We start from the raw sequence: 13,423 nt of genomic DNA on the forward strand, positions 1-13,423 counted from the left end.
GCCGCCCCCTGCCCGCGCCCTCGGTGCGCCGCCGCTGCCAATGCGAGCTCCGGCCGCCGCGCCGCCCCCGCCGAGCCGCCAGCGCTGTCCGGCGCCGCCGGTGCTGCCGGGGCCGAGGCGCAGATCGAACCCTCTCCCCACTCACTCGGCAGCCCCGGCTTATACCTGGTAGGGCGAGGGGCCGCCCCGCCCCGCCCTCGCCCCAGCCCCGCGCCGCCGAGGGGGATCTTGCGGGGGAGGCAGAGGCGGATCCCGGAGCCGCCGCCGTCCCGCGGGCCCCAGCGGCTGAGCGCGATGGGCACGACGTGGTGAGCGGAGAGGGAAGCCGCTCTCCCCGCCGCTGCCCACCGCGAAGCAGCCCTCGCCAGGCTCTGCCCGGCAAACCGGAGAGCTGCCCGACACGTCGGACATGAACGCAGGATCGCCTCCGGAAACTCGTCTTCCAGCGTCTTACTCAGGTGAAACCACGGTGCTTTGAAGCGCAGGGTGGCAGGGAGCAAGGGGCGTGAGAAAGAAGAGATTTTATTCCTGACGTCCAGCTGTGGGGTGTGCATAGATCTTACTGAAAGGCATCAGCTGTGTTTAAAGTTTTAAGGTTTGATTTGTGAAGCTGCATTTCACAGTGGTCTTGACTATGGAAAGGGGGATAGGTGAAGTATTTTATCTATTACTTACTCTGCAAATGGAGAGTGAATTTTGTTTGCCTCTTTGAAGAGCAGAATTTGTCTCTAATGCTTCTTGATTCTCAGTGAGGTAATGTCTTTTACTTCCGAGTGTCTGCATATGTACAGGCGTTCCAAACAGCTCCATCTGTTTCCAGCAGAAGCCATGAATGTAGGTAGTCAAGTAAATATGCTGGAAGACAGGCAGACCCATTGGACTGAATTTTCCAAGATAAAATTTTTAGGTAGAAGAATACGAGCATTGTCCAGTAACATGCTCTGCAGACCAATTTCTTTATTTCTTTTTCTCAAAAGAGAAGATTCATGAGCTTGTAGAGAACTAGCTTGTTCATATTACTACAGTAGTTCTCTTGAAGCTCTATGAGTTTATGACAGGTTTATGGAGAATCTGAGCACTGATATATCAGAAGCAAAGCATGTCAGATGTGCATGGCCTGTCCATGGCATGCTGTCTAGTATAGGAATTAAATCAGTGATTTCTTCTTAAATAAAGTTTTACTAAGATTATATAAAAAAAAGAATTAAAGAATTAAGGAATGTTTCTTTAAAGTTACACTTCTATGTATCTATTCATTGATCATTGTGACTCTTCTCATGTCCCTGAATATATAAATGTGTTAAAGTTGCGTAAATTACTGATTCATATAAATGAGTAATTTGTTTGAACCCAACCAGTGCTAGGCCTCAGAAAGGATCAGGCTAGATGCTTCACCTTTACCACCAAGCAGCTCATCAGAAACATCACGGAGCTCCTCTGGAGGTGATTCTTGTAACTGATCAAGTTCTTTCCACACAGTTTTAAATTCAGCTATGCTCCCTCTGAGGCAGCCTTACTGATGGCTTACATATACATAAAAATCACTGTGACCCTCTATTTTGTTGAACACATGCGAAATTTTCTAAGATCAACTATAGTCATGTTTCTGTTAACACTCCAAATCCCTCTTTTTGGTTCCCATTGGCTGGATCCAACATAAGTCTTTAACTCTGTGAGTTTAACACTGGGAGTATGGTCCTTTTGCTAATTTGTTTGAAAATGGGTTTATATATCAACAGACAATATGATTCCCATTGGGAGAATAGTTTAAATTCAACTTTTCTTTAACACTGATTTTCTTGGGACAAGAGGAAGTTGAGTCTTTTTGCATGAATATCAACAAAAGAAGCCTTTAGAAACTTCTATTGTTATAAACTTGGTGCAGTTTGCATGGAGAGAGGTGAGACCCCTTGCTTTTTGTTTCACAACACTACCACTCCTACTGCTGCCTTCCAGGAGAATTTCTTCTATCCTAGTTAATTTTATCTGTCCTTTAGTCCACAGGATAGAATTCCTAAGGTTGAAGAATCAGAAACATTTTCAGTGGAAACATATTCCTGATTTTTATCAGTACTTGATTCTATCTACTCCATGTTTTTTAGAACTCTAACAGCAAGGAAATAAGCTTTGAAGAAAGTGAGTGGCTCCAGCTCAGGGAAGACAGACAGTCAGATAATGCTTCTACTGCAGTATGAATATAATTCAACCAGCTATCATATTCAACCAGTATGAATATAATTACCTGCAGAACTAAAAAGGCGTGTGTGGGGAAGATCCACAGACCATGACATAAACCAGTCAGAATTCAGATCTCCACATACAAACTGTTCATCATTCTCATTTCAAACAAGAGTCCACCCATGCCTAGATGTCGTTTCAGATTACAGCCAAGAGACAATTTAATTTTGGAGCTCTGACACAGTACTTGGCACAAGAGTGAGGGAGACAGTGCCACAGGTGAATCTCCCCAGTGGGAAAGAAACTGCACAGGCACAATCAGAATCGCATCACCACAGATGGAGTGCAACACCACGGGGGAGAAACCACAACAACTTGGAAATGTGAGAGGGAAAACTTCATCAGTAATTCCCAAGTGTAGGAATTCATAATCAGTTCGTGTAGGAATGAGGAGCTCCACACACCTCACAAACGCCCTCTACCGAGAAGTGGGTCTGACAGGAAAAAACACTCTTTTCACACGTTTAGGCAGCTCAAGGCACTTGATAATTCTAGGGCTAGTTCTGGGTTTGCACATCACAACATGTGTAGTCCCGTGAAGAGCCAAGCATATCTGCCACCAAAACTACCTGCAGTAAGTAGCCTTTAAATAAGTATGTGTACTTGCACATTAAATAAAAACCAGATTCAAATGGAGCCCTAGAAGTGATCATGTTTGAAGGCCTGATTGTCAGTCAAGTTTTAAAAAGAACAAAGCAACAACCAAGGAACAAATACTACCTGAATTTAAACACCTAGCATTAGGAACCAAACCTTCCATAAATTTTGTAATATCACTCATTACACCAGTAGATCCAGCTGGAAAGTGGGCATGCATTGTAGCAGAGAGTGACTTCTTCCAGGCAGTCAAAAGTACAATAACCTAAATTAACTCACAGGTTTTTTTCTTGTTATTTCAAAAGAAGATTTCTTATTTTGATGGAGGGAACTCTGCAAACCAAAATGGAAGTTCATGTTCTTCCAGTACTAGACAAAGCTGGAAAGCAAGCAGGAGTGGCTTTCTCCAATATTCATGCAAGTTCTATTTTGGGAAACAAAACCTTATCTTATTGATATCAATTCAATTTTTTGTACCATTTTCATGGTGCTGGTTTTATTTATGGCATGAGGGTAACAGGTGCCATTACTTTTAACCACATTAATAAATTAATTAATTGGGTGCTTAATGTTAAACATACAGGTCATCCCTCTGAGCACAACTGTAGCTTTATGCATGCATTTACATTCCATTTACTTTACTGTATTCATTCAGTAGGACTTCAACTCATTAAAAGGTTAAAGAGCACACCACTGAGCTCCCAACTGGAGTCAAGATCCAGGCTTCATACTCACTCAGAAACAAATGTGATATCAACATCTTCCATCCCATTGTCCATGATAGAGAACTAACAGACAGCTGCTCCTACACATTCAAAACAAATAATGATTTTCTGTCAAGGAAGTATCAAGGAATGGCTTGAGTTCCCTCTGCACTCAAAAGGACTGCACAATGCCAGCTTACTCTACTTCCATCCTAAGTTATCTTCCTAATGTGGTGTTCAGAAGCACATTATTGAACACACATGACAAAAGAAAAACATTGCTATTAGTTCCTCCTAGTGCGAAGATAATGGGATTCCTGTGCTTGAGCTCACATGACACTGGAGCCACTTCAAAGAAAGTGACAATTTTATAGTGGGCCCATTCATCACACTCAGTGGGGTCTTACTGCAGACACCCATGGGGTTTGAATTGGGTTTATCTGACAACCTCTCCAGAATTCATTTGTTTTTTATATTTCAGTGCAGCTGTATTCCTTATGTGTTCCTATAAAAAAATCAGAGCATTGCCAGCTAAGTCTTCTTTCAGCATCTTTACCACATGACAGAGATTCAAGTTTCTATATTGTTACTGAGGTAGATTGTTGATTGTCTTGTATTAGACAATCCAGTCAGGTAAGTAATCATATGATTCTCACCTAAAAATAAAAAAGATACAAAGTAACATTTGTATCATGCAGATTTTTACCTAAAAGGTGTTCTGAAATATTGTTTCTATTTATACAGGAATCAAATGCTGACCAAACTTTATGGGTTCACATTCATCAATTAATGTGCAAATAATCTCTACTCTACCAAGCATGACAAAAAGCTTTGAAAGATCTATCTCCATTTAGAAACTAGTTGTTGAGTTTTTCGATGGTGTTTTTAAACATTTCTATTTTAAGAGATCCTACTAAATACATACATAACTACTTTTTGAGGTACATTCAACAGCAGATTTTCAATAGGCATTTCACATTTTAAAATAATTAAATTACTGAAATATTATTGACATTAAACATGCTGAACTAATTTAGTCATTTCATAGTATTGTGGGAGCACTAGAATTGCATTTGGACGATAATTAAGTTCCATATGTATTGAAAAACTATTCACTGTAACCAAAATCACTGCATTTTGGTCAAGGTCAGTCACCACGCTGAGAACCACAGTACTTTACTGCAGATCACACACCACTGAGAGACATTATTGCTTTTAGTTCATTTGATATACACAAACCTCAGCGTTCTCTCTATGCAGCAGAGCAGCAGATTGCATTAAAAACGTTTGGAAACCCAGTCTGGGTGCTACCGATACAGCACCTCTACAGTACTCCGTGAGACAGACATTTAATTAACTGCCTGAACTAGCAGCTGCAGTAAATAACATGCACTTATTGGAGCACTTTTCACCTTCTTTCAGTAGATGCAGGGCAGGTTCCCTTTACAAAATGTGTTCTGATGTCTTGCAACAGTTATTTCAACCATATCATTAATAGGGTCATTGAGATACCTCTTAGAGATGCAAGAGCTCAATCCATAAATAAAATAAACACCAATTTCCATCACTTCCCCTCTTCTGCCTATGTTTCCATGCCTATGAGCATACATGACAGAGGGAACAAAGCTTTTTGATACATCAGCTTGAAGTTATGCTGCAGCCAGTTACAAGGGAAGCTCTCTTTTGAGTTTAGAGGCAAAAGAGTAACTGCCCCTCACTGGATTTGGTGACCTGATTTCACCTTCCCACGCACGCCAAATAAACTACTGCATACCACTGAGTGAATGACAAATTAGCATTTCCCCTTTACTGGTTTCCCATCTCCATCCTTCCACTCTCCATCTTCCCACAGAACTCCCACTGGGTTCAAACTACTGAGTTGAAGTACTTCCTAGTAGCAGATTACCAGCAGGAGTGCCTGGCTCATGCACGGACTCGCATGCACAGCTCTTCTGGAGCTGCTCCAACTCCACATACTGAGTACGCTGGCAAACTATTAGTAGCAATTATTGCCATTAAGTTATTTGTAGCCACTTTGAAGTGGGTAATACTATTTGTTTTCATTCAATTTCTGGTTCTTTGAATTCAGAATCGTGGATCGGCAGCTTCCAAGTCCTGCAGCATCCTTTTCTATTGGATTTAGTCATAAAGTTGATAAGCTCTAGATGCTCCGGCTAGCAGGGTCCCGGCTCTTCCCGCCGGCGGCAGCCGGGACGAGGATGGAGGCCGGGGCAGGGAGCGGCTCCGGGGCCGTACTAGCTACAGCGGGTACCCCGGCGCGGCGGTGAAAAACCGGCGGGGCAGGAGCAGGGGCAGGGATAGGGGCAGGAGCAGCGGCAGGGGCAGGAGCAGAGACAGGGATAGGGGCAGCGGCAGCGACAGGGGCAGGAGCAGCGGCAGGGACAGGGACAGGGACAGGGACAGGGGCAGGGGCAGGAGCAGAGACAGGGGCAGGAGCAGGGGCACGGGCAGGGACAGGGGCAGGGACAGGGGCAGGGACAGGGGCAGGTGCGCGGCGGGCGGCGGTGGCGGCTGGCGCTGCTGACGGTGCTGCCCGGGGATTATCGGCGGGCGCCGGCCGGCCCCGCTTTTGCTGCGCCCGCTGCCGGCCCGAGCGCGGGGGCCCGCCCGGGGACAAAGGGCGGAGCGAGCCGGGGCCGGGGTCGGGGCCAGGGGCAGGGAGGGCTCCGGCTCCGGCCGCCGCCGCCCACACAGGGCACCTTCCCCAGCCATGTCCCCCAACTACATCCGGAGCTTCTCGGAGGGATGTGTGAGTACGCGGGGCGCGCCCCTGGCGCCACCGGAGCCGGGGATCCGGCCCCAAAGCGCGCACGGGCCCGAGGGGCCGCCCGCCCGCCTGCGCTCCCGGCCCGGGCTCGGCGGGGCAGGCGGCCGGAACGGGCTGACAGTCGCCCCTTTGGGGAAAGTGGACTTTAATTTGCGGGAATAAGGATGGTTCTAAGCATGGTTAGGTTTGATGGTGGCACGGCGGTCCGTGCTTTGCCATCACCTGACATCATGTGAATGAATCAGTACAACAGCAAAACGAATAGCCTTTGGGTCGAAGCGCTTAGCTCCGTCTGGCGCCTTCTGCAGCAGCGGAATACTGATAAAGGCAGTGAAACAAATGAACTGGCAAGTGCTAGACAAATTAACGTTTATATAAAGTTAGAAGGAACAATAAAGTGCTGTAAGAACATTATTTTGTTAGAGAGCTACTGCACCCTTCATAGGCAAACTGTCTCCTTTAAAACAAGTAGAATAAAATAAATATTCTGTTTAATGAAAAAGAGCAACTAGACCTCCAACAATAACACTGTTCATTTTTGTTTTTTATGTTCAATGAACCCTCTGATTTGCAGCTCAGGCCGCCAACAGTAATTGGACAATTCCACACTCTTTTTTTTGGCTCAATTCGAATGTTTTTCCTTGGTGTTTTGGGCTTTGCTGTTTATGGAAATGAGGCCTTGCATTTCAGCTGTGACCCAGACAAGAGAGAGGTTAATCTTTTCTGTTACAACCAGTTCAGACCTATAACTCCTCAGGTAATTATCATTTTCTGGTTTTTTTTTTTTTTTTTTTTAAGGTAAAAATCCAATGTAAAGCAAATTAACTGCAAAAATTAAAGCATGATTTTTCCATATAAGTACTAACTCACTAGGCTAATTATCACTAGCTTTTTTCATTAATAATTTCCTCTTACTATCCCTTTAGCTGTAACTAAATATGGAGCTGTGTTTCCTGTCCTTCAAAATAATACTGTTTCAGAACCCAACTAAACTTTTCAAACCAAAACCTAACTGCTTTTTACCTTTATTGTCATCTAAGCTTTTCTACATTCCATATATATTAAATACAGACTTGCAAAATGTTCCAAGATGCATGTGTTTTAGCTGTTCCAAAGCAGTTGTAAATGATCTGACAGGTACATTTCTGCTGCATTTTAGGTATTCTGGGCATTACAGCTGGTGATTGTACTGGTACCTGGAGCCTTTTTTCACCTTTATGCTGCTTGTAAGAGCATCAAACAGGAAGATATTCTCCAAAAGTCATCATACACTGGTTTTTATATCTTCTCTGTTTTCTTAAGGATTGTCCTTGAAGTTGTGGCTTTTTGGCTTCAGATTCAGCTCTTTGGTTTCAAAGTGAACGCAATCTACATGTGTGATGTGGGAGCACTTGATAAAAAGTTTAACATTACCCGGTGCATGGTGCCAGAGCACTTTGAAAAGACAATCTTTCTTATTGCAATGTACACATTTACTGTGATTACAGTGATCTTGTGTGTTGCTGAAATTTTTGAAATCTCATGTAGAAGGCTAGGTATCTTAAAAACTCAGTGATGTCAGCTTGCACTCATTTACTGCTCTGTCCACCTGCAGTTTTGTAACAATGGTTTCAAACCACAGCAGAAAATCATCTCCTGTCCTCTATGCAGTGCTGCAGAAGAGAACCACTCTCATGATTACCGAGGCAGAATAGCCACTTGACATAAACTCCTCATCTAAAAACTTGCACACTATGAGAATGATATTTGTTTCCAAGTCAAGGTCAAAGGCACTAAGATCTCCAAGAGCAATATATTTTCATGACCTGCCACCTATGGTAGTTCGGCCTCCAGAGGAGTGCCTGTGTGTGAGGAGATGGTTATTTATTCTTCTATTCACAGCTTTTCTGAACACATGCTATCTGAGTTAATAAGGTCATTGCCCTTCTAGGAAAAATTATTGCAAATTTTTTACATGTTCTTATGGCTTGAGAATTGAACAATAATAATGGATACTCTCTGGGTACCAGAAAGTATTCAAGCATCTTCCCAAGAAGTGCCACTGAGATGCAACCTGCAACTCAGCCCCCAGGGGCAGAGGCTCCTGGTTAGGCTGTGGTGACAACATATCCATGGATACCAGCTTACTTTGCAGAGGCTCAGCTACTGTCACCTGCTGGCTCAGAATCTCCTTTTAAAAGTGAAAGAGTAGCATGGTATTCTTTGTGCTGACTGCAATGCCTCATTATGTTTTGGCTTACCGTGTAGAAGGTTTTTACCAATATAGTATGATCACATTTTGAAGGAGGAAAAGGGCTTTTTAACAATTTTGCATAAGCAGCTTCAAAGTGTCAAAACAGAATCTTAGAGAAAAGCCTTTCCTAGGCCCAATCATTATTTGATTTCAATGTGTTTTGCTTGTGTGTGACTGCAGAATTGGGCCCATAGAATTTTCTGATGTTTGTGTCAGATCTAACTTTTTCTTGCTCTGACTAAAGCTGCTAGAATAACAGTGAAAAAGAACTCTGCATATTAAAATTATTCTATGCAGTAAGTGTATTGGGTTAGGTTAGGTCTTAAACTTTTTATAGGCATCAGATGGTTTTGTGTGCAACAGCTTCTTCTTAAGGTTCAATAAACATATTAAATTTAGAAGTGATTTCCTTGTGCTGAAGTGAGATAAAGGAAAGAAAACAGATTTCAGAATCAGAAAGAAAGGAGGAGGTAGTTTCCTGTATAAAATATCTACAAATAGCTATAACAACAATCAACAATTTTCCATCTGTTTTTCAAACATAAAAAACTGAGATCCTGATAACAGAATCTGGGTAATTTCAGAAATATTTAGAAAATTCTGGAAAAAATCTTACCAACTGCTTTACCACCAATTGTTAGTTAATTAGTCCAAATATGATTCAGCACAGCTGAATTATCATAGCCTTGTAATTCTCACCCACAAAAGTAAACCTGCTAAATAAATGGAATAGCAAGTTTTAGGTGTCTTGGATTTGATTGAATCTGAGTTGTCTGAAACAAAGTGGGCTACAGCTAGATGTGTGGTTTTTTAAATATGCTGATCAAGAACAAAACTACATATTTCAATACATGTGCTATATTAAAGCATTAATATTATTTTTCCCTATGGAAATAAGTTTTATGTTGTCTTTAAGAAATGTCCAGTCAAAGCTATCAGATTTATGCAATATTAAATTAGTTATTTGATATTTGCAAGCATTGCAAGTGAAATAAAAATCACTGTGCTAACTTCTTGTTTACATAATATGCCATGTTCTTTGGTTGATACATGTCTAATTTTTCACTGTATATGTCAATATCCATCTGGAATTATTCTTTCCAATTGAAAATTGTAATCTCAGGTAAAAAAAAAATATTTAGAAAAACATACAGTATATAGAACTATTAAGAAAAAGAATGTACTTTCATGTGCTAGGAACAGTTGTTACCAACGGTACACTTGGAATCCCACTTCATCAGTTATTTGTATAATAATAAAATAACTTAATCACAACCTTGTCAGTATTTTCCCTGGTGTTCAATATGTCATTGCTTGTTGTTTTTCTGTAAATTTCCAAACACTTCAGAAGGGTCAGAAGAGTGCCAAAACCCCCAAGCCCTCAGGAGTTTTTTAAGTCCTTGTTAGCATCAAGAGCCTTGAAGAACAAGTACTAGCATGGGACTGTCTGAGGATGCCTAGAGTGATTTAGGAGCTGGGTTACTGACCACCATGGCCTTTTTCTTTCTGGTCACATTCTGGAACATATTAAAAATTTCCCTTCTTCCAAATCAGATACACCGGGTTTTTTTCTGTATTTCCTGTGGAATTAAAATTGTCAAATTCCTCAGTCCTTAATTAAAAAAAAAAAAGTGCATTATTGCCTTTTAGTGCAAATGTTTTTCTGTGCTTCATTCTGCCATTAGTTTCTGGAACACACTGATGGAGATATTATATCCATGTAAAGAAATCATTTCCCCATGGATGTCAACACTTCTCTTTCCTATATTTGCCATTTGTTTTCCTGGCACTCATTGTATTCTCAAGTGTCTATAAACTTTTCTTTTGCTTAGTCTTCCAAACTCCCACCACTTTGATTCTCATTTACAATGTTTTCTATCAGCTTCCTTCCACCCTTACTCCCTCTGAGATTGATATGCCTTCATGCATTTCTCAGTGTTGAGCTGATTTTTGCTCAAAGGCTTAGCAAGTATTTGAGACGATCATGAAGCCTTTTTTTCTGTTTTTGCCATTAAGAAAGGAATTTATAATACAGCTGGGGATTCTTTGATTTAATTCCATTTCTTTACATAGTGAACATGAAGTCCTGTCTCCCAGAACACTGAGGAAGCATTTTTGTTGCTTACATCAGGTTCACACTGTAAGTGCTTCTTTGACTTTTTCATTGTTTTCCACCATACTCTAGCCACCTAATTTTCACAGATAGCATTCAAAGCAATCCCCAGCTCATGTGTTTGCAGTCAGTTTTGTCTCTAGTCAGACATCATGACCATTTCAGTTCTCACTTAACAAAGAGCCGTAATTGTGACGTGATTGCATTTACATCAAAGGTATAGCTACTCTGGGCCAGCCAGGCTCTAGTACAACACCACGGCATCCCAGTCCTGTAACCACTCCTTGTTCTCTGCTTTCATGGATTCCTCTCTTCTGTTCAGACATCATTTCCCTTCTGTTCCCTTTCTGGCACACTCCCATGCCAGCAATGAGACAATGCAACCACCTCTCCTACCCTGTGCCCCTCCAGCATGCACCCTTCTTCATGCCCTGGAGCGCTGACATTCCCTTCCTTTGCAAACACACACTTTGAGATCAAGGTTTGGCAAAAGGGCTACCTAATAGAAGTGCAAAAATAGTTTTAACTATGCCATCAGAATGAAGTATAGAGACACTAAATTTATATTGCAATAACTTGAGAGATTAATTTAAAACAATTTTGCTTCAACAGTTCACATTTCTCATGCTGTTCTTATCCCCTCTCTGCAAAACTAGAAATCCCTGGCAGTTCTTCTGAGAAAAAGTTATCTGGGAAGTGGCGATCCTCTGAGATGCATGCTCCAGAGCTGACAGACTTTCTGATAGCCACCAAGAAGCAGCCCAGTCCTATTAGTCAGGCCATGGTAGTATTACAAAATGGAGAATATGTTAAATTTTCTTAAGGAGGAATTTTCTTTGATGTTTAATCTTCGAATACTTTCAAGCTTAATCAACAAGGGAGATTTAATCTGTGAAAACAGACAGCAGCTAACAAGCAAGCTCAACTGATGTCCAAGTGTTAGAAAAACAAATTACTTGGTAGTAGAAATGTCTTGTTTACCAGGTTTACTTTGTTTGTTAGGTTTAGAGCTTGACATCCTTCATCCATCTCAGACCGTGGGGGAGGTTAACAAAGCTCGGGAAGAAGGATGCCCACTGGTAGTTGACACAAGGAATGCAGAATTTACAAGCCACAGGGCCATTTGGCAGAACTCACAAAATAAAGAAAAACTAATAAGGCCACTCAGCTACTGTGCTGCAATCAGCTACAACTGGGTAAAACGCAATTCTGGCAGGGGGAAATCCTCACCACCAGCTCATGGACAAGTGACCCAAGAAACCCAGTGACTCAAACAAGAAAGAATAAACATGGTCATCAATTAGCAGAAGAAGCAAGAGAATCATTAACTAACAGAATACAGAAAACTAAATAAGAGAACTATTGTTCTCTTATTAAAAAACAAAGCAGCCCTTGTTTGCTAAAATGTATAAATAGCAAAGTGCTGAAATGTATAAATAGCAAAGTGCTGATAGTTGGGGCGCTTGATTTATGGAATAGCCCCAAACACCCAGGCTCGTACAACTCTGAAATGAATAATCAATATCTCTCTCGAATGTGTATTTATTGACTTGTTGCATACCGGGTAACTAATGCGATTTTTGCAGACAACAGTTTTTGGGGATGAAGGGGGGAGGCCCGGAAGAACAGGCACACCTCAGCCCCCAAGGGCCTCACGGACCTTAGCAAGCCTTGGGGCAGCCCAAGGAGGAGAAGTTTCAGTCTGAGAAGGGATTTTACTTGCAGGTGCACCTGCACAGGCCAGGTGTTCACAGCTCTCTGGGCTGACCTGCCAAAGGGAGGGAGGCAGAAGGGACGGGGAGGGCGTCACTGCTCAGCCCTGGGCAGCCGGAGCCAGGCCGGCTGCGCCGGGGAGCAGCCCCGACCGCCCCCAAGTCCCCAGCCCTTCCTCACGGCTGCTGTGGGACGCGTTTCAAGCACCAAGGGGCCACGCAGGGGGCGTTTTACGCTGTAGGGCCCCACAGGCGGAAGGACGGACGAATGAATGGGTGGAGTGGTGGATGAATGGGTGGAGTGGTGGAGTGGTGGACGGACGGACGGACGGATGGATGGACGGACAGACGGACGGACAGCCCCGCCCGCCCCCTCCTGGCCCGCAGGGGGCGCTCCCCGCGCGCCGCCGCCCGCCCGCCCGCCCGCCCACGGCGCCCGAGCCGGAAGCGGAAGCGGCGCGCGCCAGCCCCGGGAGCGAGAGCCGAGCGCGGCCGCCGCCTCCGCCGCCCCCCGCGCCATGGCGGCCCCGGCGCTGCCCCCGCTGCCGCCGCAGCTCAAGAGCATCCAGCACCATCTGCGGACCGCGCAGGAGCTGGACAAGCGCGAGCCCGTGGTGGCGTACTACTGTGAGTGAGGAGGCGGCCGCGGCGCCGTCCCGCCGGGCCCGGCCCGGCCCGGCCGCCGCTGCACCGGGCGGAGCGCTCCTCCCCTGCCCGGGCGGGCGGGCGGCCCGCGGGATGCGCGGAGACGCGGGCCGGGGGAAGCCCCACCTCTGGGCGGTGCGGGGTGGTCGCGGCAGCCGCGCCCGCCTCTCCCCCGCTCCGTGCTTGCGGAGCTCCAGCCCCTCGGCGGCCGGAGCGCGTCCCGGCAGCCCCGCCGCCGGCTTGTGCGACACCGTGTCAAGCGGTCCTGATGGGACAGTCCTGTTAAGCACGGCAAAAAATACAATTCAAGAAGTTTTCAGAGTTTTCGTTCTCCTGAAAAGACCTCCCTTCGGTCCTGTGTAACTCTGAATAAGTATTTTGAGTTTGAGAATC

The 13,423-nt window shown here is 44.3% G+C and overlaps 2 protein-coding genes across 4 annotated transcripts in view; both read left to right on the forward strand.

The window, feature by feature from the left end:
• Positions 1 to 6,201: 6,201 nt before the first annotated feature.
• On the forward strand, positions 6,202 to 9,787 carry GJE1 (gap junction protein epsilon 1). The gene is made up of 3 exons (XM_059468888.1): positions 6,202 to 6,309; positions 6,902 to 7,084; positions 7,487 to 9,787. The coding sequence occupies exons 1-3, from the start codon at positions 6,271 to 6,273 to the stop codon at positions 7,880 to 7,882; spliced, it is 618 nt and encodes a 205-aa protein (XP_059324871.1). The 5' UTR covers positions 6,202 to 6,270; the 3' UTR covers positions 7,883 to 9,787.
• A 3,057-nt stretch (positions 9,788 to 12,844) lies between these two features.
• The window catches only part of VTA1 (vesicle trafficking 1), a 39,545-nt gene continuing 38,966 nt past the window's right edge, over positions 12,845 to 13,423 (forward strand). For 2 of the 3 annotated variants that reach the window (XM_059467910.1, XM_059467911.1), the window contains exon 1: positions 12,845 to 13,012. In XM_059467910.1, coding sequence (XP_059323893.1) covers positions 12,904 to 13,012 — 109 coding nt within the window. In that variant the 5' untranslated portion in view covers positions 12,845 to 12,903. Of the gene's footprint in view, positions 13,013 to 13,370; positions 13,390 to 13,423 lie in introns of those variants that run through there. The other variant, XM_059467914.1, reaches the window with a different exon arrangement.

The sequence above is a fragment of the Ammospiza nelsoni genome, chromosome 3 (assembly GCF_027579445.1).
Source record: "Ammospiza nelsoni isolate bAmmNel1 chromosome 3, bAmmNel1.pri, whole genome shotgun sequence".
Lineage (NCBI taxonomy): Eukaryota > Metazoa > Chordata > Aves > Passeriformes > Passerellidae > Ammospiza > Ammospiza nelsoni.

Bases quoted from the DNA above. Each gene is read 5' to 3' on its own strand.
- GJE1 (XM_059468888.1), top strand. From the start codon at position 6,271: ATGTCCCCCAACTACATCCGGAGCTTCTCGGAGGGATGT. The intron at 6,310-6,901 runs GTGAGTACGCGG...TCTGATTTGCAG, and splicing joins GGAGCTTCTCGGAGGGATGT to CTCAGGCCGCCAACAGTAAT. The intron at 7,085-7,486 runs GTAATTATCATT...GCTGCATTTTAG, and splicing joins TCAGACCTATAACTCCTCAG to GTATTCTGGGCATTACAGCT.